General features: G+C 48.9%; 2 protein-coding genes across 3 annotated transcripts; both read left to right on the top strand.

Moving 5' to 3' along the window:
* Positions 1 to 4,687: 4,687 nt before the first annotated feature.
* On the top strand, positions 4,688 to 9,608 carry ORC4 (origin recognition complex subunit 4). 2 transcript variants are annotated; one of them, XM_048708259.2, is made up of 17 exons: positions 4,688 to 4,889; positions 5,113 to 5,243; positions 5,340 to 5,430; positions 5,574 to 5,630; positions 5,849 to 5,896; positions 6,058 to 6,108; positions 6,194 to 6,237; positions 6,343 to 6,406; positions 6,625 to 6,711; positions 7,137 to 7,228; positions 7,328 to 7,409; positions 7,756 to 7,841; positions 7,927 to 8,036; positions 8,684 to 8,776; positions 8,866 to 8,930; positions 9,013 to 9,156; positions 9,282 to 9,608. In XM_048708259.2, the coding sequence occupies exons 2-17, from the start codon at positions 5,122 to 5,124 to the stop codon at positions 9,321 to 9,323; spliced, it is 1,278 nt and encodes a 425-aa protein (XP_048564216.2). In that variant the 5' UTR covers positions 4,688 to 4,889; positions 5,113 to 5,121; the 3' UTR covers positions 9,324 to 9,608. The 2 variants fall into 2 exon arrangements, with proteins under 2 accessions (XP_048564216.2, XP_048564215.2); XM_048708258.2 differs by having other exon boundaries at positions 5,066 to 5,243.
* A 135-nt stretch (positions 9,609 to 9,743) lies between these two features.
* Positions 9,744 to 11,214, top strand: LOC125544533 (uncharacterized). Its single transcript, XM_048708260.2, has 2 exons — positions 9,744 to 10,294; positions 10,391 to 11,214. The coding sequence occupies exons 1-2, from the start codon at positions 10,130 to 10,132 to the stop codon at positions 10,970 to 10,972; spliced, it is 747 nt and encodes a 248-aa protein (XP_048564217.2). The 5' UTR covers positions 9,744 to 10,129; the 3' UTR covers positions 10,973 to 11,214.
* Positions 11,215 to 22,243: the final 11,029 nt, after the last annotated feature.

Below are 22,243 nucleotides of genomic sequence, written 5' to 3'. Positions count from 1 at the left end.
GTACCGCACTGCCTGCGGTACTACGGCCGAAGGGTCACAAGCGGCAGTACCGCTCCACAGCGGTACTCCCGCCCTTGACCCCACTGTCGTAGTACCGCTGGGCAGTCTGGCTCCTACCACCTCGATTCGAGAGGTCTTTTTCTCGTGTCGGGTTTTGCGGCACTAGTCACGGTTGTAGTGGCGGTAGTACCGTTCCAGGAGCGGTAGTACCGCCCTACCACCGCGGTAGTACCGCATTTGGGTCCGTTCCCTACTAGTCTCCTCAGCGTGGCAGTACCGCTGGCTGGCGCGGCAGTACCGTTGTCCTGGCGGTAGTACCGCCCCCTCTCAGCGGTAGTACCGCCCTGTGCGGGGCTGGTTGGTGGGGGGGGCAACGGGTTTGTTGCCCCCACTATAAAAGGGAGTCCCCTTCCTCCTTCTCACCTACCTCTTCCTCCCCCAAGCTCCATTTATTGCTCAAGCTCCATTAAATACTCCAAGCTCCATTTTCGCCCGATCTATCTCTCTAGCCAATCAAACTTGTTGATTGGTTCGGGAGTGGTTGAGAAGGCCCCAATCTACACTTCCACCAAGGGATTTTCGATTCCCCCACTCATCCCTAGTGGATCTTGTTACTCTTGGGTGTTTGAGCACCCTAGACGGTTGAGGTCACCTCGGAGCCATATTCCATTGTGGTGAAGCTTCATGGTCTTGTTGGGAGCCTCCGATTAAGTTGTGGAGATTGCCCCAACCTTTTTTGTAAAGGTTCGGTCACCGCCTTCAAGGGCACCAATAGTGGAATCACGGCATCTCGCATTGTGTGAGGGCGTGAGGAGAATACGGTGGCCCTAGTGGCTTCTTGGGGAGCATTGTGCCTCCACACCGCTCCAACGGAGACGTACTTCCCCTCAAAAGGAAGGAACTTCGGTAACACATCCTCGTCTTCACCGGATCCACTCTTGGTTATCTCTTACCTTTACTTGTGCAAGCTCTTTAGTGTTTCTTCCCTTGCTTGCTTGTATGCTTGTTGTTATTGCATCATATAGGTTGCTCACCTAGTTGCACATCTAGACAACCTACTTTGATACAAAGTTTAATTTGGTAAAGAAAAGCTAAAAATTGGTAGTTGCCTATTCACCTCCCCCCCTCTAGTCAACCATATCGATCCTTTCACTTAGCTTTTATCACCGGGGTACTCGGTAGATATCAAGAGAATCCAGGCATAGAGCACTGGAAGATGGTAAAGAAAGCATTGCATTATGTGCAAGGCACGAAGGACTACATGCTAACATACAAGAGATGTGATACCCTAGAGATAAAAGGGTATTCAGATGCAAATTTTGCGGGGGGCGGAGATGATAGAAAATCCACGCCAGGATACGTATTCACTCTCGCTGGGGGAGCTATTTCATGGAAAAGCTCCAAACAGTCGATAGTTGCATCATCCACGATGTATGCAAAATTCATAGCATGCTTCGAGGCCACAGGGCAGGCGATATGGCTAAAGAAATTTATACTCGACTTGAAAGTGATAGATTGTATTCACAAACCACTAAAGATGTACTGTGACAACCAGCCTACAGTATTCTATGCTCACAACAAGTCGAGTAATGCTGCCAAAACAATAGAGATAAGGTATTATATTGTGAAAGATAAAATCCAGGATCACACTATAAGTCTCGAGCATACAAGGACAAAGGATATGCTTGCGGATCCGCTAACGAAAGGCTTACCACCAATGTGTTCAAGGAACACTTAGCCGCCATGGGTTTAAGGGAAAGCCTATGATTCCTGGATCATGAGAGCCCAAAAGGAACAGAATTTGTTTCTGAACAAAACGTATGTTGTAGATGTATGATTCTATCGGCAATTAAGCTGTGACAATGAAACATGCTCTACGTACTAATATGTGATGGAACAAATAAACTAGAAAGTACAAGGTTAAAAGTAAAGTTGAGACCAAGGGGGACAATGTTAGGTTGAACTCTCTCCCGTTCGAGCCCAACGGGTCGAACGGTCCCTTGCATCGCGGCCTGATCGGGGGCATCCAAGCAAACCATGGTTGGTGGGCCCCTGTGACCCGCGCTATATATAAACAGAGGTGGGGGCCAGGGCACGTGAGACTAAGTTCATCGCTGCCACAAACCCCACCGAAATCCCCTACCGATCTAGGGTTAGCGTGGCGCTCACAGGAAGCTCCACTACTGCCGCCATCCACTCTCTGCCATCACCGACGTGTCCATCTCACCACGATGGCCTCCGGCTCGAGCTCGTCAGGCCAGGCAGAAGGTAGGACTACCGATGATCTAACCTACCCGATCCAAAGCAATTTAACACCACTAGCTTACTACACATTTGTTGTCCTATCTGCAACAAATTTATATTGTATTGTAACTTTTTTCTACAAATGAATACCTAGCAACCAATTCCTGGATCAGCCACCGCCTTTGGCTCATCAAAATGCAAACCCCTCGCAGGGGCACCAAGGTTTTGGATTCCAGATTAATAACTGGTGAGGCACTGAAATTTTCCGTTACCGCGGTACCGACAAATACCGAGCGGTTACCCAATGAAATTTTTGAATGAATTTTGAATCGGATAAAATTCATCCAAATTTCAGTTAAATCATTTAAATTGAAAAATTTGGGATACTTTGCCCGGTAAGTCGATTTCTTGTGGGGCACCGAGACATACAGTTGCCGCCCGGTAATCGAATGTCTCGAATGCTAACCACAACCCTGAGGGGCACCAGCTGTGTACCGCGGTTCATGGATCGAATCCGGAGGAGAAGGTCGCTATTCACATGTCATAAAAATTACAAAACTAGTTTTCACTTGTATAAAAAATGGAAGAAGTACCATTTTCAACACACATAATCTGGACCCGGGTTCAAGTTCCACGACAATTAGACACATAAAATGTTAAAAAGAAAACGATACGAACCACATCACAATCCGTATCAGCCTCCCAGATTATGACAAGAAGAGCAATCTCTTGTTAAAAAAAAGAGCAATGAGAAACTAGAGAAAGATCTACAAAAAACAATTAACTCTGTTAACCGGAGACTCATCGTGCCTGCTATGCATTCACCACATATCAGTTGCCACAAGATCGCCCATAGTACATCAAAGACATGCGGACACCCAAACATCATAAGTAGATCATGCCGACTGCCCTTAGCAACTTGGAATTTCTGGAAGAAGCCACAAATTGTATGAGGTGCACTGAATGCAAGTACCTGCATGGAGATGCACCTACACCAACATTGTCATTGGCTTCCCCGCGTCGCATCCAGCAAGTAAGACTGCTTGCTTGCATAGGCTCTTTGGAGCATCAATTTTACTACAAATGGAAATGAGAGAGACAAATAATGGAGAATAAAACTATTTGTTAATCCAGATAACATATAAGCGGGAAATGATATTTTCTTGCGGGGAGTATAAACGGGAAATGATGAGATTGTTTCTAAAAGAATGTTCACATGCTTCAAAAAATGTGAAAGAAATACTCAAAATTTAAAATATTTTCAATGAATAAAAACCTTTGCAAACTGAAGAGACCAACTAGGCTCGCCCATATGCACGCCTCAACTATTGGGAGCAACTAGTTAACGAGCGCTCCTTCGGGAGCCTCGCAACGATCAGCGTCACTTGGCGTGCTCTCACCCATTCGCCACGTGTCGCGCTCTGGACGCTTCCTTCGAATTTTGTTTTTTTTATTTTTCTGCACGCATTTTCGGCTTTTTAAACGATTTTTTCCGGGTTTTTTCGACGTTTTGGTTTTTCCCCGGTCTTTCTTAGCTTTTCGATAAAAAGAAATTCGATTTTTTGCGCGAAAAAATGTTTTTTTTCCTTTCGCAAAAGTCACGGTTTTTCTTTCGCAAGAGGCACAGTTGTGCTTTATCGAGAGTCACGGCCGTGCCTTTCGGAAACGAAAAAAAACGCGTTTTTTTTTCGCGAGAGTCACGGTTTTGCTTCCGCGAGAGACACGGTTGTGCTTTCGCGAGAGTCACGACCGTGCCTCTCGGAAAGGGAAAAACAAAATGCGTTTTCTGTTTTTTTTTCTTTCGTGAGAGTCACGGTTTTGCTTCTGGGAGAGGCACGGTTATGCTTACGCGAAAGTCACGGCCGTGCCTCTAGAAAAGGGAAAAAATACGCGTTTTCTATTTTTTTTCTTTCGCGAGAGGCACGGTTATGCTTTCGCGAGAGTCACGGCCGTGCCTCTCGGAAACGGAAAAAAACGTGTTTTCTGTTTTTTTTCCTTCCACGAGAGTCACGGTTTTGCTTCCACGAAAGGCACAGTTGTGATTTCGCGAGAGGCACGGGCGTGCCTCTTTCGAAAAAAGAAAAAAACCATGCTCCCGGTTCGGTTTTTTCGCCCGGTTTTTTTCGTCCGGTTTTTTTGTGAATTTTTTTTGTCAAAACCTATCAACATGAGTTCTAGTTTTGAAGATCTCGACGCGAGGAATCCAATGGTGAAAACGGTTCAAAATTTGGACGCACGGTTTAAGAGATAAAACGTTTTGAATAAATGAATCTATGAAAAAAGTGAAAACTCCCAGGTTGCGACAAGTGGCGCGCTGCGCGCCACTTGTCGTGGCCTGAAAAGTGGAGTGTTCTTTTTTTTTTAAAGTAGAACTTTGCGACAAATAATTAAGTGATTTCGTCAACTATTTGACGCTGCGGTGCAGGCCCATTCTGGCTCAATGCTAAGGCAGAGGCCCAAGCACCAGTAATCCAACGAAGCCAGGGCTCGGTTCGTTTACAACTTTCCGTCAGCGCACGCGCCGCCGCTCCCCGGCTGCTTCCGTCTCCCGCGCACACCGCTGCTCTCGCCCTTGCCTGGCGCCTTCCCGGCTGCAGGCTCTCCCGGTCGCCGCCCCGCCTCCCTCCTCCCCCGTAGCTCGCCAGGTCCGCGCGACGCTCCTTCTTGCTCGCTCCATTTGTTCGTCTGTACCTCACTCCTGTGCAGGACTATTTGGTTGGACATTTCGTTATCGATTGTGTAGAAATACGTAGAAATCAAGAGATTTTTTCCCATCGGTTCCCATACTGTTTTATGCTTTAATATGAGTTATTTTTTCTAGTTTTTCACCGGGGTTTACTTCAATCTTGGCTCCGCCACTGCCAACAGCTCGCTCCCATGGCGGCGGCGGCGCCGGCGGCGCCCGTGGCGAGTCAAGCACAGGCAGTGCTGCGCGGCCGGCTCTGCGACCCGGCCTTCGTCCACTCCCGTCTCAGATCCTCGCCCGACACCAACTACAGGTGAGCCGAATCGATCCCATCCCCGCCCCATCGCGCATCGCCAGAAATAGCTCCGAGCTCATCTCTAACCGGCGCGCTCGGTATTGTGCTGCGCAGTAAGCTGAAGTACCTCGTGTCCAGCTCCGTCTCCGAGGCCTGCAACAACTCCGTCCTCCTCCTTGGACCCCGCGGCTGCGGTAAAGGAGCGGTGAGCTTCCTCTTTTCTTCTCCCCTTCCCTGACTTGCCGAAATGTAGGTGCCGTGTTTGATGAAATGTGCATGTGCGCAATTGGCACTATGTCCTGATTGTTTTGTTCTCAGTTGGGAGGCTCATGTTTTATTTCTTTACAGGTGCTCGACATGGTTCTGGAGGACCTGAAGGAGGAACATCCTGATGCCATATCTGTGGTATGGCTACAATGTGTCGCTACAAATGTGCATGATTAATCATTATATGAAACGCAAGCGATGATTTAGTTGCATCTCACAAAAGTGAACCCGCTCAATTTTTCCCTTCTGTGTTCTCAAATCTACTGCTCTCTCTTTCTATTAAGAGCAATAGCATTTAGTCATTTACTCGCTTGTTAAACTTGCTCTTCAGGTTGATAATTATGTAATGTTTTCAGATCAGGCTGAATGGCATGTTACATAGTGATGACAACTGCGCTACAAAGGTTAACACTTCCGCTGAGTATATCCAAGCTCGCTTCTTCCAATCTTTATGTGGCACCTCTCAACTCGCGTCTGTTACTGTTTTACTTGACTCTGTACCGTGGCTTTGCGTTCTTCGCTACCATTGAGCCATGCTGATATTTTTGCTAGTTTGTGTTTTTAGGAAATTGCCAGGCAGCTGTGTCTGGAGCATGAGTTGTCATTTTCCAAAATGGTGCATACTCGTCTACCTTTTCCTTTACTCAATGATTTTTTCGTTCTGCCATTTCAAATAGGCTGATATAAATGTTCTTATTTAGGCTTCTTCAGATGACAACACTGAATTCATGATTGACATGTTACGGTCAGTACTGCATTAAAATGATGAACACTTCTCAGTATAAACTGATACTCCCTATTTCAGTTTCCGTGTAACTTTAGTGCTCACTTATATCTTTCTCTTCTGTAGAGAGTGTGGACTAGCTCACAAGACAGTAATTTTTGTCCTGGAAGAGTTTGATCTCTTTGCTCAGGTTGAAATGAATATACTTTGTATATCCTTCTGCTCCTATACCTCATTTAACTCCCAATCCCTGTCCATTTGATTGAATATCAGCTGCATTAATTTTCACACGAATATGTGTCATGAGTTGTCTAATTGTAAACAGAAAAGGTCATAACATGCTTTCACGTACCGCTACTGGCATTTTTACATGAGAGGATGGCTGATGTTCATGATGTTCTATCACAGGGGAAGCAGCGGTTACTCTATAGCTTACTTGATGCAATGCAATCTCTTACATCACAAGCTGTTGTCATTGGTATGAGTTGCCGATTGGTATGGACTGAGCTTTCTCATACTTTAGTCGCATTTTCACCAAGCAAGTCGGAGAACTATTTCTTATGAGTCGATTTCTTGCCTTGTGTATGGATGCACAATGCTGCCCCCAAATTCTTATTTTCTTAGTAATAATAAACACTTGATGGTGTAATAGTAGCCATTGTACTTCAGCAGCATACTTCACATGCAGTTTGACAATATTACACTAGCGCTGAAGTTGGATTGAGATGCCATGTATTTTTCTATCAGCAAATGAGGACATGCTTGATATGTTGAAGGAGGATTGAAGTGGATCATAATTTGACTTTTAATTCTGTAGTTCCATAGGAAACATGCAATTTCCTTTATCCGCAGCGTATTGGAAAAGTCCAGTTGGAGTAGTTGCTCAAGCGGTCATGCTTTGTAAATATGTTTTCTTGTAGGATGCAGATCAATTGCTAGAAAAAAGAGTTCGATCTCGCTTCTCTCATAGGAAGCTTCTTTTTGTTCCTTCTTCATTGGATGATATACAGAGGTCTGTCTTGTGCTTTCTCAGTTTTTCTCTTCCAGTGATAATGCATTGTTGATCTAGTTCTCTTCTTCAAACAACCTTTTAACAGTTGAGGTGCTACAGGTTAATGGAACATCTGCTAATGCTAGACAAAGGCTCGTGCTTACCTACAAACTACGTTACGGAGTACAATTCAATGCTTACTGTATCCTTTCTACAATGTAACCTTTCACTGCATATGCTTGCAGACCAGTATTGGTCATTTCTTTGAATGTTTGTTCTCGTCTTACTTGGTAATACTGAACTAATAATAGAACATGATCATGTTAGATAATAAAAAATCTGGTGTCTTAAGAGTAAGGTCTATGTTTGATATATGACATTGCTAAAAGAACTAAGAAAGACATGGTGGGGACTGTAGAATTGTTAAGAGTGAGCAGAACTGTATGTATGGTATCATTCCAGTAAGTTGCCTTGAGGCGAGGCATATTTCCGTTGTTCCATTGTGCAAAACAAATTGTGTTAAATTTCTGTTATCCTATATGCCGTAGAGCATTTTCAGCAATAAGAAGTTTAAAGGAATTCTTGACTCTCTCACGGATACAGATGCAACAACCAGCAACATCCTGAGATTTCTGTAGGGTTTTCAGCAGTTTGTTTGGTCATTTTCCTCTTCACAATTTCAAGATTTTGGTTATTAACTAAATGTGGAAATTGTTCAGCTTCAGAGTGGTGTCATATATGGATATGGAATCTGGACTTCTGTCAATGGAATGCTTTACGAATGCGCTTTCCTCCATGCAGAGGCAACCCAAGATGGACAGTTTGCAAGGTCTCTTTGTTTGTTGGCCTTAATTTACTGACAGCTTTTTACTAAGTATTATTTCAGTGTCATTTCAAACAATGCAAAAATTATGAAAAACGTATTAGTCTACTACTATTAGTGGTGTTTTATGATCTTGTTGACCTCGTAGTTAGGTCCTTTTTTTTACATGTACTTACCATGATTTAGTACGACGAAATGGGGGTTGGTATGAGTTTGGCTGGATTGTGTCTAGGTTGAATATGTTTGGGATTAGAACTCCACTCAATGGAAATTAGGTTTAAAGTCAAAATGGACTAATCATTCTTCACACTAGTAGGGGCACTAACGGTGATTATAGATGGAAAAGGTTGTGTTAATAGCATTTCCATGTTGTTTTACTGTTTGGAATGGTACTTAGCAAAGAGGCACTTTTGGAGTAGTATCTGTCCAATTTCTTTTTTTGGGAGTGGTACCTGCCTAATTTTCTCCACGTTTGTAGGGTTCTTTCTAAGATTTAGATACTAAAGAAGACATGCTTCCCAGCAAAAGAAAAATCAACAAGCATGTTATAATGTTGCCCTGAGCTTGCTCTCATTTTTGTCATTTCGTGTTCAGTATATCGAGTTGCAACAATGCAATAGCATCACATCCATGCCACCAAATTTTGATGCCAGATCTGTCGATTTTGGAACTGTACATACTTGTATGCATGAACAGACTAGAAGATAAGGAGCAGAAGTCGTACAACTTCAACACTATAATAAAAGGTACAGTATAATCTTCTCTCCTCCCTTCATGATCAGCCCTAGACAAAAAAACTGACGGTTGAATGGTTGATGGACTGGCTGTATGTCAGAATACAAATCCATACAGGATGCCTACAAAACTTCTGATAAGTATGCAACCACTGTTTGCTTCAGGGTAAGTATTTGGCATTATCGAGAACTAATGATAGTTGTACTGTATCTAATGTCCAAAAAGCTTACACACTTCACTGCTGCAGGCTTTTGAACATCTTTTGGATCGCGAGTTGATCACCTTCGCGGACTCAAAAGGGAGAAATGTGGCACTTGAATATCGGCCTGTCAAACTTCTGATATCTTCTCGCGAGCTCGCACAGTCGCTCAAGTTAAACACTACCTGCCCCGTGAGTCCCTGTCCCCATGCAACTATTTATCTCTGATCCGCTTGGCATTCGTTATTCAAACTATGAAGAGATTAATGGGCTGTCACATTTTGTGAATGATGGTGTTTCTATTGGTTGCTTTGCAGGCTGTGCTGCAAAAGCTGCTTGACCGTGAAAGATATATGTAGAAGTTCCTATGTGTTTGCGTAAACTGTGACGCTGTTTCGGTGGTTCCTAAGTACGTAATGGTTTAGAAAGCTGCACAATTACAAACTTGAACGCGTAGACTGATGCAACAATGACTTGGCCAGTCGTTGGCAAGTATGGTTCTCGATTTTTGAGCAGCGATCATGTGAGGTAGTAGTGGGTGCTTGATCAATTGCTGCTGATGGGATGTGAACATGTAAAATTGCAGCAAACTTGGCCGTTAAGTGAGATCGCGTCATTGCTGAAAAAGAAAAGATTTTGTTTTATCTATCACTCCATTCATGTGGGTCATGATGTCCTACCTATATTTTTGTAAGATCACATGATGATCATGAAACCACCTGCATCAAACTTGGCTGTAAAGTGAGATCTCTGAAGCTGGTTGTGAATGTGGAATTTATTCCAAAGTAATTACCACCGCCACTTACTTGGTGCGTGCTGGCGAAGAGTTCAAGTTGAACCAGCACTGCGCCAGCAAAGGTGTGGTACGTGGGTCGATCCAGGCGCTCGCACCTGTCAAGCTGCGAAGTCGAGGGCAACCGAGCCACGCATACTATATCATATCCATCAAGGCTTCCGGAGGCGTGATCGCGAATTCGCGATTCGCCCGCCGGGGAATCTCTTCGCTCGTAACCCCTGGCGAGGTTGCTTCCTTCCTTTCTTTGGTGGCGGTATATTCGTGCTACCCTACCCGGTACATAGGTATTTCGTTCTGTTCTGATTCCAGCTCAGAAGAGACAGAGAGATTGTGCGGAGAAGAAGAAGCAGAGAGAGGATCGAGGCGACAATGGTTCGGGAGGAGGATCTTGATCTGGTGCTGGTGCCCCTGGGGCTGGCGGTGCTGGCCGGCTACCACCTGTGGCTCCTCCACGCCATCCTGCGCCACCCGACCCGCACCGTCGTCGGCCTCAACGCCCTCGCCCGGAAGCGCTGGATCGCCGTCATGATGGCCGTCGGTACCACCGCCGCCCCCAAAAAATTCCCCATCTCCCCTTGAGCGATAACGATTCTAACCCGGCCCCCCGCCGTTTCTCGGAGCGCGGAGCAGAACACGGAGAAGAACGGGGTGCTGGCCGTGCAGACGCTGCGGAACAACATCATGGCGTCCACGGTGCTGGCCACGACGGCCATCACGCTCGTCTCCGTCATCAGCGTCTTCATCGGCGCCACGGCGGGCCGCTCCCCGGCGGCGCCCTCGTCGTCGCCGCTGCTGGTGTACGGGAGCAAGACGGGGCGGGTGTTCGCGCTCAAGTACCTGGCCATCTCGCTCTGCTTCATGCTCGCCTTCGTGTGCAACGTGCAGGCCATCCGGCTGTACGCGCACGCCAGCTTCCTGCTGGGCCTGCCGCCCGGGGGAGGCGAGGACGGCGGCGGCGCGGCCGAGCAGTTCAGGGCGTACGTGGCGCGCACGGTGAACCGCGGCAGCCACGCCTGGTCGCTCGGCCTCCGCGCCTTCTACGTCTCGCTCGCGCTCTTCATGTGGACCTTCGGCCCCATCCCGATGCTCGCCTGCAGCGTCCTCATGTGCGCGCTGCTCTACTTCCTCGACACCTCCGCGGACTATGCCAAGGGGATACAGCACATGCACGGCGAAGGTGGAGGGGGCACACGCAAAGACGGCGCCGTGTGAGCTCTGGCGCATCGAGCGTGTCCGGCCAAAACAAACTCGGGAGACGACGATGTGATAATCCTCTGCTGAGTTTTGGTACAGAGAGCAGTGGTAGAAACGACGACATACAGCAGGAAGTGGGTAATGAGCAGGTTTCCGTGCCCCCATGTGGACTTACCGCGCATGATTTATAGCCGGATTACTTTACTTGTTTCTGTGGAATTTCATCTGACTGAGCTTGCTAATTGCGGTGAATTATAATACTTCTAACTATACGAATATCCTTTTCTGAGCCCGAACTCATATACACTCGGTTAAGAGAAAATTCAAAACAAATACTTTTTTTAAAAAATAAATCCAAATTTAATGTATATTGTTTAAATCGCTTTAACGTATCAAACTAAGCCAAGACATGCTCACGTGCATGTGTTCAGTCAACTGGATGTATGCTTGGTTGATGGCTGTTAGAAATATATTTGGATTACATGTATTTGGTAGTTTAAAATTCCTATCTTATCTTTAGTAGAGGCGTCTTGTTTTTAAATCTTGTACTTAATATATACTCGCCCTCAAGGCTCAATAATACAGTACATCCATCATATTCCGCAACAATCTCTCTCCCTCTTCTAACATGGTATTAGGGCCAAGAAGTTTAAGACCCGGCTGACGCAATTAAATTGCAACCCACTTTTGGTCCATATTTAGGCCTGAGAGAGCCACGCGTGACTACGTGAGGGGGAGTGTTGACGTATAATGTGCTGCCTAATCTCTTATATCAGATCGGTCTTTTGGTTGTATTGGCTAGAGCATGCATAGAGCATGCACTTCTACAATGGCTAGCTTTGCACGTGTGCAAGCTCTGCAGTTTTGGTCGGTGCTCCATGGCCGTTGGCGGCTGGTGGTCTGCCGGCTTGTCTGCGGAGGATGAACGAGCCTCCCTATGTGCTGCTTGCGTCCAGATTTGGCGTGCCAGAGGAGGCGCGACTGCGGCCATAGTTTTTTTTTGAGACAAAACTGCGACCATAGTTGCTTCGGTTCTGGTGGAGGTCGGCTGGAACTGGACGCACACCCATAGCTCTCATGCGTGGTGGGCCAGATGCAAGCCCTGTCCCCCACGGTGGTTCTATCACCTGGGTCAGTCCTGGATGGGATGCGGCGGCCATCGTCGGTATGGTTGCTTGCTCCAGAGAACAATGATTTGTGCTGTCGGCTGGCATGTTATGGAGGTGGGCGCCATGGATGGGATGCGGCGGCCGTCGTCGGTATGGTTGCTTGCTCCAGAGAACAATGATTTGTGCTGCCGGCTGGCATGTTATGGAGGTGGGCGCCATGGATGGGATGCGGCGGCCGTCGTCGGTGTGGTTCCTACGTCGAGATCAGACGCGTGGCTGCCTGCTGGGCCTCGTCGGTGGCTGGGTAATCTCATCCCGGTAGCGGCCTCGCCGTGGATTGCAGTGGTCACTGAAAGGTCTTCGTGGACTCCCACGACTCCCGTGTCGTCCACCCCGCGGGCAACCCGGGAGGGCGGCGGCGCCGCCGCCTAGGGGTTCCCTTCCGCGCTGCCCTTCCCCTCGCCGTCGCCGACGGGCGCCACCGGGCAAAGCCCTCGTGGCGTTGGTGGCGGCGGGGCTGCTCACCACCTGTTCTGTGAGGTGGGATGCGGGGCTCCTTCTCCTCAACAACGCCGTAGGGCAGCATGTCACTTCCATCCCCAGCGCCTTCCCCTGACGCCCTGCTATCCCTTCCGGTGGTGCGGCGTCCCTGGCATGGGCGCTGCCTCCTGGCAGCGGATCTGGGTACTCCCAGATTGGATCGGGGATGGAGGCTTTGGAGATGGGAGTGGCCGGTGGCCCTGTGGGATGGCGGTGGTGCCGGTGGTGGTGCATCTGGTGGCTAGGCTCCGCCGGTAACTTCGATCTTGGAGGTGCCGGCGGCGGCGTGTGCTTAGCCTGGTGGTGGTGGCGGCCGTGCATGGGAGTTGAATTCATTTGAACAGATCGGGGTGAAAAATTTCTTTCGACTTACTGCTAAGGTCGGCGGTGGCGGCGCTATCTGCATCGTTCCCTTCTTGAAGGCATCGCCGTGGAGAAGTTCAAGGCATTCTCTGCTACCTCCGGGGGAAACGCTAGATCGGATGATCGAATGACGGCGGTGCTCTGGTGTTGTTCCCCCCTTGGGGGCGTCTTTCTTAGAGGTACACACGTGATCGAGGGACCAAAGGACGGATTCTTTGGTGGATCGGCGCGTCATCTCACTCATTGATGGCGACGGGTCTCGACGGCATGGCGTTGTGGTGACTCGACGTCCGTTGCGCGAAGATGGACTCGCGCAGGAGGGTGACGCGGTCTGGCATCGTGATGGCGTCGACGGCAGCTAGACCAAGCAAGGTAGATGCAGTAGTACAACTCTGAAGATGGATTGGTGGCAGGTGGCGGCGGCGGCCTCATACCCGGCAGGCGTCCTGGTTTAGGAGTGTGCCGGACCGGTGGGTGACCCATACCCTCAGGTCTTAGATGTTAGGTTTGGCTGCGAGGTCTGTTTGGTATTAGGCCCAGACTATCAGCATCCCTTCATCAATTGGATATGAGTAGCCACAGATGTTGCCTACACGGTGGCTTTAGTCTTACTGTTGTATTACTTTATAAGGTCTTGTGTGAACAGTTAATAAAGTGGCTGCATGCATCGTCCAGATGCAAAGGTCGGGGTCTTCCTCCTTTTCAAATATAGAAAAAACTGAAAGGTCTTCGTGAGGGTTTGTCACTCCATATTCAGTAGTTGACTTCAGTTGTGAGATGCAAATTATGGACAATGGCTTGATGCAAAGAGATGATAGTGCAATGGCGGCAGTCACACATCACATGTAGCTATTGGGATCATGGAAAAGTGATGACGACAACACACGAATGACTTGATGATGGTGCTTCTTTAGCACCCAGCCTCGAGCTCCGGGGTGAAAGCCTAGGTGACTCTTGGATCACTGCACATATGTGATGGTAGCAGCACTCAATAAATTGCAGCAATAAATACTCCATGTTTAAAAAAAGGAATTGGGTGAATGTAACTCTTTTGTTCTTTTAGATTTCTAGTGTATTTTGTAAATATTTTATAGTTATTAATGAAAATTACCGTAGAACAATTGTGCCTAAAAAAGTCTAGGTTACCAGAGTGGCTTACGCTTGACAATGACGACGTTATTACGTCGCGACCTTGTAGAGGCATTGCTCGGATATGCTTGCACTGGTTCTGCAAAGGTGAAAACTTAGATTTGATCTTGAGTGGTTGGATCCGGTGACAAAAGCAATTGAGCGTCGCTCCCTTTATGAAAGTGTTTGACGAAACAATGAATACTAGGGTATACATAAAGTTAAGTATACGAGCCTCCTCGAAAATAATATGACATAGGATAAAGTAAAGTACTATCGAAAATACCCCTTGGTGAAAGTACTTTGTGTAGGAATTACATATTACAGATCACACACAATAAAACAAGTCATAGAAGAACCCCAAAGAGGCATGTCGAGGGAGTCCTGGACCGGGGGGTCCTCGGGCTGCCGACATAACTGTAATGGGCCGGACAGGAGGGCCGCATTGTTAACTATTGGAAGACCAAACTATGAAGAGAGTTTGTATATGTTAGCGTTCTGGAAACGGGGGTACCCAGAATTGCTTGCCTGTGGCCCACGGCGTGGCTCCGTCAACGGCCTGGTATGGCCCACCTCCAGCATCAGCAACTCAAGACCCTTGTGAGGGGCCGAGCCTCGCGAGGCGGACGGCGCCAAGACCTTCTGAAGGAGCGGCCTCCTCAGGCTGGTTCCTGAGGAGCAGAGATTTCTATGCAAGCCTCCACCTCGCGAGGTTCGGATGACGCAAGCCATGACGACCAAGGCCAGGCAGGCACTAGCGGGCGCAATACAACAGTTTCCTCTTTGGTCTTAAAGAGGCAAGCGCAGACGTGGAGTCCAGAGGAATCAGCCAAATGTTTTCATTTCCATGCAACAAGACCAAGATCCCAGAGTTCGAATCTATCTAGGGTCCGCGGAGCCCGGAATCCGACATTTGGCGCGCCGGGTACGTCGGAGCCTCTCTTCCTCCAGCCGATTCGCCGCCGTTTCACCGTCCCCATGGATGATGCTCGTCGAGTTCGTGCTGAGCACTGGGCCGCCCTCGCCGCTCGCGTGGCCTGCAGGCAACGACGCTCCCCGTCGTTCTCCATCGCCTGCAGCCAACGCTACCACTGGCCCTGCGGCCCATGAGCAGCAGGCTTCGTCGATGCAGCCTTTTGTGCGGCGTGATGGGTGCACCGCCACTCCGTCACTGACCACGGCGGCTGCTTCGTCTTCTCATGCTCGTCGCGGGCCGGCGAACGCGCAGGCGGCATTGCTCATGGCATGCGAGCTCCCGCGCTACCGCCCAACCGACGACCTCTATGAGGACTGGCTGGACCGCATCGCTGAGCTCATCAGCGCCGCTGGAGAGGCCCCTGCATGGTCTCGCTGGCTGCCTCCCGCGCCGCCTCTAGCAGGTGATGTGGCCCACGGTGCGCCTCCTCCACCTCCCAGGCAAGACGTCGTCCCCGAGCCAAGGCGCGAGGCTCTACGGCGCGACCCACCGCGCTGGGCGCCGGCGCGAGATGAGGAAAGCTGCCAAGTGGTGCACCGGTCGCAAGGAGAGGTGCGTGCGCTCCCATCACTGCCACGTCAAGACCGCATGCCGCCCGAGGCGGTGGTGCGCAAGCGCTAAGATTAGGCTCTCCACGGCGGGCTCCCGTGACCATGCGGGATGACGCGCGTTCACTCCGGAGCTGCGCTGCGTCGTTTGGCCAGGAAAGTTCAAGACTGATCTGCCTCTGCACTACGACGGCACCCACGACCCTGTAGAGTTCCTGCTGCTCTACAAGCTGAGCATCGAGGCGGCCAACAGCGACGAGAAGGTCATGGCGAATTGGTTCCCCATGGCTCTGGAAGATGGCACGCGCTCGTGGCTCCTGAACCTCCCCGCGGGATCGATCACCTCCTGGGATGAGATGCGAGAGCGCTTCGTCGCCAACTTCCAGGGCACTCGCGACCGCCCACCGGCCGCGGGTGACCTGCGGTGCATCAAGAAGCAGCCAGGAGAGACCTTGCACACATACATCCAACGCTTCAACATCGTTCGCCTCAAGATTCCCAAGGTGTCGGACGAGGCCATCATCTCGGCGTTCACCGATGGCGTCCGGGATGCCAAGATGAAGGAAGATCTCACCATCCACGAGGATCTGTGTACGGCTCTGGAGATGTTCAACATGGCAACCAAATGTGCGAGAGCTGAAGAAGGTTGCCTCTCCCTCCTAGAGCTTCCAGAGGCTGACCCAGAAGACAAGAAAAGCAAGGCCAAGGATGTGAAGCGCAAGGGGCCAGTTGTGCTCGCGGCCGAACTAGGGATGAAACGTGGCTGCGACCACCTGGAGTCATCCAAGGGCAGCTGCCCGTTCTGCGTCTTCCACAACATACACAACCACAACACTAATGACTGCCAGGAGCTCAGGGCCATCCGTGACGAGCACCTTGGTCGTCGCCCCGAGCACAGCGATCGAGGCTACGGCCATGGAGGAGGCCGAGGCGGAGGACGCTGGGACAACCGCAACCCATGCTAAGACTGGCGCGATCAGCCTCATGAGGACCGCTGGCAGGGCTAGCCTCGCGAGGGTCCCTAGAGGGATCACCCTCGTGAGGACCATCCTTAGGGTAATGCTGGCATTCCTCCGCTGCCGCCACCGCCAAAAAGGAATGATGACCACCACCAAGATGATGGGGCTGGGGGCTTCCAAGAGCCTGGTGCCATTGCGTGCATCCTAGACGACGCTCAGGCCCCTACCTCCCATCGCATCTTCAAGTAGTTCACTCGCGAGGTGAATGCGGCCCTCCCCAAGCTTGAGGCGACGCGTCCGCTCAGGTGGTCCAAGTACGCCATCACCTTCGACTCTTCTGACCAGCTCAAGTGCGCCGCCACTGCCGGCACCCTCCCGATGCTTTGCTCGCCTACCATCAACAACGTCCTCGTCACCAAGACACTCAACGACAGTGGCGCGAGGCTCATTGTTCTCTCTGTCGGGACGTTCGACCAGCTCTAGGTGCCGTATGACCAGCTTCAACCTACCAAGCCCTTCTCAGGAGTGACCGACGGCTTCACCACACCGATAGGGCAGATCTGCCTCCCTGTCACCTTCTGCAAGCGCGACAACTACCGCAGTGAGCTCATCGACTTCGACGTTGCCCACATTATCCTACCGTACAACGCCATCCTTGGGTATCTGGCTCTGGCCAAGTTCATGGCTGCAACTCATCATGGCTACAATGTCGTCAAGATGCCAGGGAGCTGCGGTGTCATCACAGTCGCCTGCGACGAGAAGGACACGGTGTGCTCTCTCGAGCATGCCTACTAGGCTGCGGCTGTCGAGGACCCACATGACGAGGGCGCTGTCTACCCTCCTGAGGCCGTCCCCAAGAAGAAGAAGCAGCTGCTCCGCCTAGAACCTCAAGAGGATGGGGCAGCCGGTGGCCCTGCCTCAGGGCCTGCGCCCATTGACGGGGCGCCTTCCCCTCTCGCATAGGAAGGCGCACCCAGTGTCCCTCTCAGGCTGGGCTCGAGGGCTCTCCTCTAAAGGGCCTCTGACCTGGCCAACGTCACGAGGGAGGCGTTCGGGCACCATCTGGAGGCGTGCTTCAATGCGCGCTTCCGCGAGGAGAGCGTAGGGTGCGAGGCGCCAGGCACTCAGGAGTTCATCACCAAGGCGATCGAGGAGCTTCAGGAGGCAAGAGCCATGCGAGGCGAGCGTTGCCCCGCACCCTCCCCCAGCGAGGACAGCGAGCTACACGCCTACGTCAACATCCCAGGGCTCAACAGGGCCGCGTCTCAGGAGCTCTTCTGGCCGTCCCATGTTGGACGGTGCGAGGGCCCACCTCACAGCTACGTTCGCATACCTTTCGGTTTGCTGAACAGCGCTGCCACACACCAGCGCCACATGCGGGGCTAAAGGAAATATGCCCTAGAGGCAATAATAAAGTTGTTATTTATATTTCCTTATATCATGATAAATGTTTATTATTCATGCTAGAATTGTATTAACCGGAAACTTAGTACATGTGTGAGTACGTAGACAAAATAGAGTGTCCCTAGTATGCCTCTACTTGACTAGCTCGTTAATCAAAGATGGTTAAGTTTCCTGACCATAGACATGTGTTGTCATTTGATGAACGGGATCACATCATTAGAGAATGATGTGATGAACAAGACCCATCTGTTAGCTTAGCATAATGATCGTTTAGTTTTATTGCTATTGCTTTCTGAAGGAAATATGCCCTATAGGCAATAATAAAGTTATTATTTATTTCCTTATATCATGATAAATGTTTATTATTCATGCTAGAATTGTATTAACCGGAAACATAATACATGTGTGAATACATAGACAAACAGAGTGTCACTAGTATGCCTCTACTTGACTAGCTCGTTGATCAAAGATGGTTATGTTTCCTAACCATAGACATGATTGTCATTTGATTAACGGGATCACATCATTAGGAGAATGAAGTGATTGACTTGACCCATTCCGTTAGCATAGCACTTGATCGTTTAGTTTGTTGCTATTGCTTTCTTCATGACTTATACATGTTCCTATGACTATGAGATTATGCAACTCCCGTTTACCGGAGGAACACTTTGTGTGCAACCAAACATCACAACATAACTGGGTGATTATAAAGGTGCTCTACAGGTGTCTCCGAAGGTACTTGTTGGGTTGGCGTATTTCGAGATTAGGATTTGTCACTCTGATTGTCGGAGAGGTATCTCTGGGCCCTCTCGGTAATGCACATCACTTAAGCCTTGCAAGCATTGCAACTAATGAGTTAGTTGCAGGATGATGTATTACAGAACGAGTAAAGAGACTTGCGGTAACGAGATTGAACTAGGTATTGAGATACCGACGATCGAATCTCGGGCAAGTAACATACCGATGACAAAGGGAACAACGTATGTTGTTATGCGGTCTGACCGATAAAGATCTTTGTAGAATATGTGGGAGCCAATATGAGCATCCAGGTTCCGCTATTGGTTATTGACCGGAGACGTGTCTCGGTCATGTCTACATTGTTCTCGAACCCGTAGGGTCCGCACGCTTAAGGTTTCGATGACAGTTATATTATGAGTTTATGAGTTTTGATGTAACGAAGGAGTTCGGAGTCCCGGATGAGATCGGGGACATGACGAGGAGTCTCGAAATGGTCGAGACGTAAAGATCGATATATTGGACGATTATATTCGGACATCGGAAAGGTTCCGAGTGATTCGGGTATTTTTTCAGAGTACCGGAGAGTTACGGGAATTCGCCGGGGAGTATATGGGCCTTATTGGGCCATACGGGAATAGAGGAGAGAGGCCAAAAGGAAGGAGGCGCGCGCCCCCTCTGGTCCGAATTGGACAAGGGGTGCAGCCTACTTTTCCTTGTTCCTCTCCCCCTCTTTCCTTCTCTCCTACTCCAACAAGGGAAGGAGGAGTCCTACTCCCGGTGGGAGTAGGACTCCCCCCTTGGCGCGCCCTCCTCCTAGGCCGGCCGCCTCCCTTCCTTGCTCCTTTATATACGGGGGCAGGGGGGCACCCCATAGACACAACAATTGATCATTGATCTCTTAGCCGTGTGCGGTGCCCCCCTCCACCATAATCCTCGATAATATTGTAGCGGTGCTTAGGCGAAGCCCTGCGACGGTAGAACATCAAGATCGTCACCACGGCGTCGTGCTGATGGAACTCTTCCCCGACATTCTGCTGGATCGGAGTCCGGGGATCGTCATCGAGCTGAACGTGTGCTAGAACTCGGAGGTGTCGTAGTTTCGATGCTTGATCGGTCGGGCCGTGAAGACGTACGACTACATCAACTGCGTTGTGCTAACGCTTCCGCTTTCGGTCTACGAGGGTACGTAGGCAACACTCTCCTCTCTCGTTGCTATGCATCACCATTATCTTGCGTGTGCGTAGGAAATTTTTGAAATTACTATGTTACCCAACAGTGGCATCCGAGCCTAGGTTTTGTGCGTTGATGTTGTGCACGAGTAGAACACAAGTGAGTTGTGGGCGATATAAGTCATACTGCTTACCAACATGTCATACTTTGGTTCGGCGGTATTGTTGGATGAAGCGGCCCGGACCGATATTACGCATACGCTTACGCGAGACTGGTTCTACCGACGTGCTTTGCACACAGGTGGCTGGCGGGTGTCAGTTTCTCCAACTTTAGTTGAACCAAGAGTGGCTACGCCCGGTCCTTGCGAAGGTTAAAACAACACCAACTTGACAAACTATCATTGTGGTTTTGATGCGTAGGTAAGAACGGTTCTTGCTAAGCCTGTAGCAGCCACATAAAACTTGCAACAACAAAGTAGAGGACGTCTAACTTGTTTTTGCAGGGCATGTTGTGATGTGATATGGTCAAGACATGATGCTAAATTTTATTGTATGAGATGATCATGTTTTGTAACCGAGTTATCGGCAACTGGCAGGAGCCACATGGTTGTCGCTTTATTGTATGCAATGCAATTGCGCTGTAATGCTTTACTTTATCACTAAGCGGTAGCGATAGTCGTGGAAGCATAAGATTGGTGAGGCGACAACGATGCTACGATGGTGATCAAGGTGTCGTGCCGGTGACGATGGTGATCATGACGGTGCTTTTAAGATGGAGATCACAAGCACAAGATGATGATGGCCATATCATATCACTTATATTGATTGCATGTGATGTTTATCTTTTATGCATCTTATCTTGCTTTGATTGACGGTAGCATTATAAGATGATCTCTCACTAAATTTCAAGATAAAAGTGTTCTCCCTGAGTATGCACCGTTGCCAAAGTTCGTCGTGCCCAGACACCACGTGATGATCGGGTGTGATAAGCTCTACGTCCATCTACAACGGGTGCAAGCCAGTTTTGCACACGCAGAATACTCAGGTTAAACTTGACGAGCCTATCATATGCAGATACGGCCTCGGAACACGGAGACCGAAAGGTCGAGCGTGAATCATATAGTAGATATGATCAACATAGTGATGTTCACCATTGAAACTACTCCATCTCACGTGATGATCGGACATGGTTTAGTTAATATGGATCACGTGATCACTTAGAAGATTAGAGGGATGTCTATCTAAGTGGGAGTTCTTAAGTAATATGATTAATTGAACTTTAATTTATCATGAACTTAGTCCTGGTAGTATTAGCATATCTATGTTGTAGATCAATAGCTCGCGATGTTGCTCCTCGTTTAATTTTTATATGTTCCTAGAGAAAACTGACTTGAAAAATGTTAGTAGCAATGATGCGGATTGGATCCGTGATCTGAGGATTATCCTCATTGCTGCATAGAAGAATTATGTCTTTGATGCACCGCTAGGTGACAGACCTATTGCAGGAGTAGATGCAGACGTTAAACGTTTGGCTAGCTCAATATGATGACTACATGATAGTTTAGTGCACCATGCTTAACGGCTTAGAATCGGGACTTCAAAGACGTTTTGAACGTCATGGAGCATATGAGATGTTCCAGGAGTTGAAGTTAATATTTCAAACAAATACCCGAGTTGAGAGATATGAAATCTCCAACAAGTTCTATAGCTAAAAGATGGAGGAGAATAGCTCAAGCAGTGAGCATCTGCTCAGATTGTCTGGGTACTACAATCGCTTGAATCAAGTGGGAGTTAATCTTCCAAATAAAATAGTGATTGACAGAATTCTCTAGTCACCATCACCAAGTTAGTAGAACTTCATGATGAACTATAATATGCAAGGGATAACGGAAACGATTCCCAAGCTCTTCGTGATGCTGAAATCGACGAAGGTAGAAATCAAGAAAAGCATCAAGTGTTGATGGTAAACAAAACCACTAGTTTCAAGTAAAGGGACAAAGGGAATAAAGGGGAACTTCAAGAAGAACGGCAAGCAAGTTGCTGCTCATGTGAAAAAACCCAAGTCTGGATCTAAGCCTGAAACTGAGTGCTTCTACTGCAAAGGGACTGGTCACTGGAAGCGGAACTACCCCAAGTAATTGGCGGATAAGAAGGATGGCAAAGTGAACATAGGTATATTTGATATACATGTTATTGATGTGTACTTTACTAGTGTTCGTAGCAACCCCTCGGTATTTGATACTGGTTCAGTTGCTAAGAGCAGTAACTCGAAACGGGAGTTGCAGAATGAATAGAGACTAGTCAAGGGTGAAGTGACGATGGTTGTTGGAAGTGGTTCCAAGATTAATATGATCA

This window comes from Triticum urartu, chromosome 3A (assembly GCF_056163025.1).
Source record: "Triticum urartu cultivar PI428250 chromosome 3A, HENAU_Tu73, whole genome shotgun sequence".
In the NCBI taxonomy this organism is placed as follows: Eukaryota; Viridiplantae; Streptophyta; class Magnoliopsida; order Poales; family Poaceae; genus Triticum; species Triticum urartu.
The sequence above is the reverse complement of the archived record's forward strand: the minus strand, read 5'-3'. Positions and strand labels throughout refer to the sequence as shown.

Coding starts and splice junctions, on each gene's coding strand:
- ORC4 (XM_048708259.2), top strand. CDS start 5,122: ATGGCGGCGGCGGCGCCGGCGGCGCCCGTGGCGAGTCAAGCACAGGCA. Junction 5,631..5,848: donor ATCCTGATGCCATATCTGTG/GTATGGCTACAA, acceptor TAATGTTTTCAG/ATCAGGCTGAATGGCATGTT. Junction 8,037..8,683: donor CAAGATGGACAGTTTGCAAG/GTCTCTTTGTTT, acceptor TTTTGATGCCAG/ATCTGTCGATTTTGGAACTG.
- LOC125544533 (XM_048708260.2), top strand. CDS start 10,130: ATGGTTCGGGAGGAGGATCTTGATCTGGTGCTGGTGCCCCTGGGGCTG. Junction 10,295..10,390: donor GGATCGCCGTCATGATGGCC/GTCGGTACCACC, acceptor AGCGCGGAGCAG/AACACGGAGAAGAACGGGGT.